The sequence below is a fragment of the Penaeus japonicus genome, unplaced genomic scaffold (assembly GCF_977035675.1).
Source record: "Penaeus japonicus unplaced genomic scaffold, GWHDUDI00000001_assembly GWHDUDI00000023, whole genome shotgun sequence".
NCBI classification, from domain to species: Eukaryota; Metazoa; Arthropoda; class Malacostraca; order Decapoda; family Penaeidae; genus Penaeus; species Penaeus japonicus.
This window is the reverse complement of record NW_028234425.1, coordinates 1350252-1352751: the sequence shown is the minus strand read 5'-3', so window position 1 is coordinate 1352751 and position 2500 is coordinate 1350252. Positions and strand designations below refer to the sequence as shown.

The 2500-nt window shown below is 41.6% G+C and overlaps 1 protein-coding gene across 1 annotated transcript in view; it reads left to right on the top strand.

Moving 5' to 3' along the window:
* LOC122245842 (uncharacterized) overlaps positions 1 to 2151 on the top strand; it is a 20018-nt gene extending 17867 nt beyond the window's left edge. Inside the window, exon 3 of the mRNA XM_086549993.1 lies at positions 2033 to 2151. Within this exon, the coding sequence (XP_086406119.1) occupies positions 2033 to 2151 (119 nt within the window). The remainder of the gene's footprint in view (positions 1 to 2032) is intronic.
* The last annotated feature ends 349 nt before the right edge of the window (positions 2152 to 2500 follow it).

Here is a 2500-nt window from a genome sequence, read left to right as displayed (position 1 = left end):
CATAATATATGTGTGGAGAATAGTTTGTGCTCGTATGCCCACAGACACAGACATATCTGTGTGTGTGTGTGAGTCTGTGTCTGTGTGTGTGTGCGTGTGCGTGTGCGTGTGCGTGTGCGTGTGCATGTGCATGTGCATGTGCGTGTGCGTGTGCGTGTGCGTGTGTGTGTGTGTGTGCATATATATATATATATATATATATATATATATATATATATATATATATATGTATATACTACACACACACACACACACACACACACACACACACACACACACACACACACACACACACACACACACACACATACACACACATATATAAATATATATACATATATATATATATATATATATATATATATATATATATATATGTATACATATACATATATGTATGTATGTATGTATGTATATTCACACCCACACACGAGACATCTCGCGCCGCAAAGTTCTTCCTCGCGGCGCGTCCCGAGGCGAGGTCCCCCGCGGCGCCTACTCATTTGCACGCAAATCTGCGCCGCACTTTTTCTCTCGCCGCGGCGGGCGAGGGGAAATAACCAAGTCGTTGGCAACAAGAGAGTGTAAATAAAAAGGAAGCGTTTTGCCTTGGATTAAGAGGCGGTTTTATCCCTGGGTTTTTCCCATAAACACGGTCTCTGCCCTGCCGACGATGGCTTATCGCGCAGACATCTTCAGCGGACGCGGGGAGGAAGCGGGCAGGGGGGAGGGAGGGGGGGGAGGGCTTGTCGCTCTTCTCTCTCCATTTGCCTCTATATCTGTCTCACATAAATATATATACATATATATATATATATATATATATATATAAATATATATATATGTGTGTGTGTGTGTGTGTGTGTGTGTCTGTGTTGTGTATGAGTTTTTGGTGTGTGTGTGTTGTGTGCCTAGCGTTATGTGTTTGTGCGTGATTCGTGTGGTTGTACGTGTGTTGTGTGTGCGTGTGTGCAGTTTGTGTGTGGTGTGTGTGCGCGCGTGGGAGTAGAAGGCGCATGTGTAAATATATATGAGTATCGTATGAATATATTTTTTTTTTTTTATGTATATATGAGAGATATATAAGAGAGCAGAGGATATATAGAGAGAGATAGAGAGAGAGAGAGAGAGAGAGAGAAGAGAGAAAAAAGAGAGAGAAAGGAGAGAGAGAGAGAGAGAGAGAGAGAGAGAAGTGAAGAGAGAAAGATATGAGAGACAAAACAAATAGCTTTAGACAACAGATTACAAATCTCATAGCTATTGACAACAGAAAGAGAGAGCATAAGAGAGAGAGTAGAGGAGAAGAGAGAGAGAGAAGAGAGAGAGATAAAAAGACAAACAAAAGAAAAAGCGAGAGAGAGAGAAAGAGAGAAAGAGAGAGAGAGAGAGAGAGACAGCTTTGACAACAGGAAAGAGTGGAAGAGAGCGAGAGAGTGAGAGAGAGATAGAGAGAGAGAGATGAAAAAGAGAAAGAATAAAAAGTTGGATTCTATTTTTCCAAGTGACTCGATCTATCTGCCGAGTCTGAAGCTTCTGCCGTAATAAAAGTGGCACCAAGATGGCACCGTCGCAAGGTAGTGCCATACGGGATTGATCATCCTGTCTCTCACATTCTATTTCCTTCCTTCTGCATTTCCGGCGTTTCTCTCCTTTTTATCTTGCTCTTTCGCCTCAAGTTCAACATATACTATTAAAGATTTGATGGTCGTTTCTGTTTGTAAAGTCTTATAGATAAATCATACTTGGTATTTTTAATGATTTAATAGTAGTTTCTATCAATAGTCTAATTGATGAGTAACACGAGATAAGTGATGTAAACTTTGTTCACTTGATAAAGGACCATCCCCCACTACATTTGAACAAGGGACATATAGAACACAAGTAGTTGTGATTGTGTGCGATTATTAAATCTTCCGTAATAATAATGACCTTGTTGTGAAGACTGCCATGCCTCGTCACGATGAGTGTTTGTCATGTGGAAGAGAGAGCATTTAAAAACTTGTATATTTTTTCTTTCTTTTGTGTTTCTCAGTTTTTGCGTCTGGTGCACTTGAGATCATGATATTTCTGCATTATGAATGTGTTTACTTCATGGTCAATGGGCCAAACTTCTTGCTCATTACACGCCTAAAACACCAAGACAACTTATAACTTCCTGGTCCCCGCATCTTTGATTCTGTCGCCTATTTATGCCACGTGATAATCTTCCCAGAAGCAACATGTTTCTCAAGATTCGCGATTGCTTGGCATCGGACGTGACGGGGGGGGGGGGGGGTATAGGAGTTCGGGCATACCTCTAGACTGACTTACTAATAGACATGTAAGGAGGCGAGGAAGAGATTGAAGAGGCATATGGGCAGAGGGAAGCAAAATGCAAGCAGACAGATGCACAGACAGAGGTAAAAGACAGACATATACCCAGGCACGGGCAGATGAGCAGAGGCAAGCAAAAGACAGACAGATATCCTTAGATGACGACACTGGCAGAAGGAAACAAAGA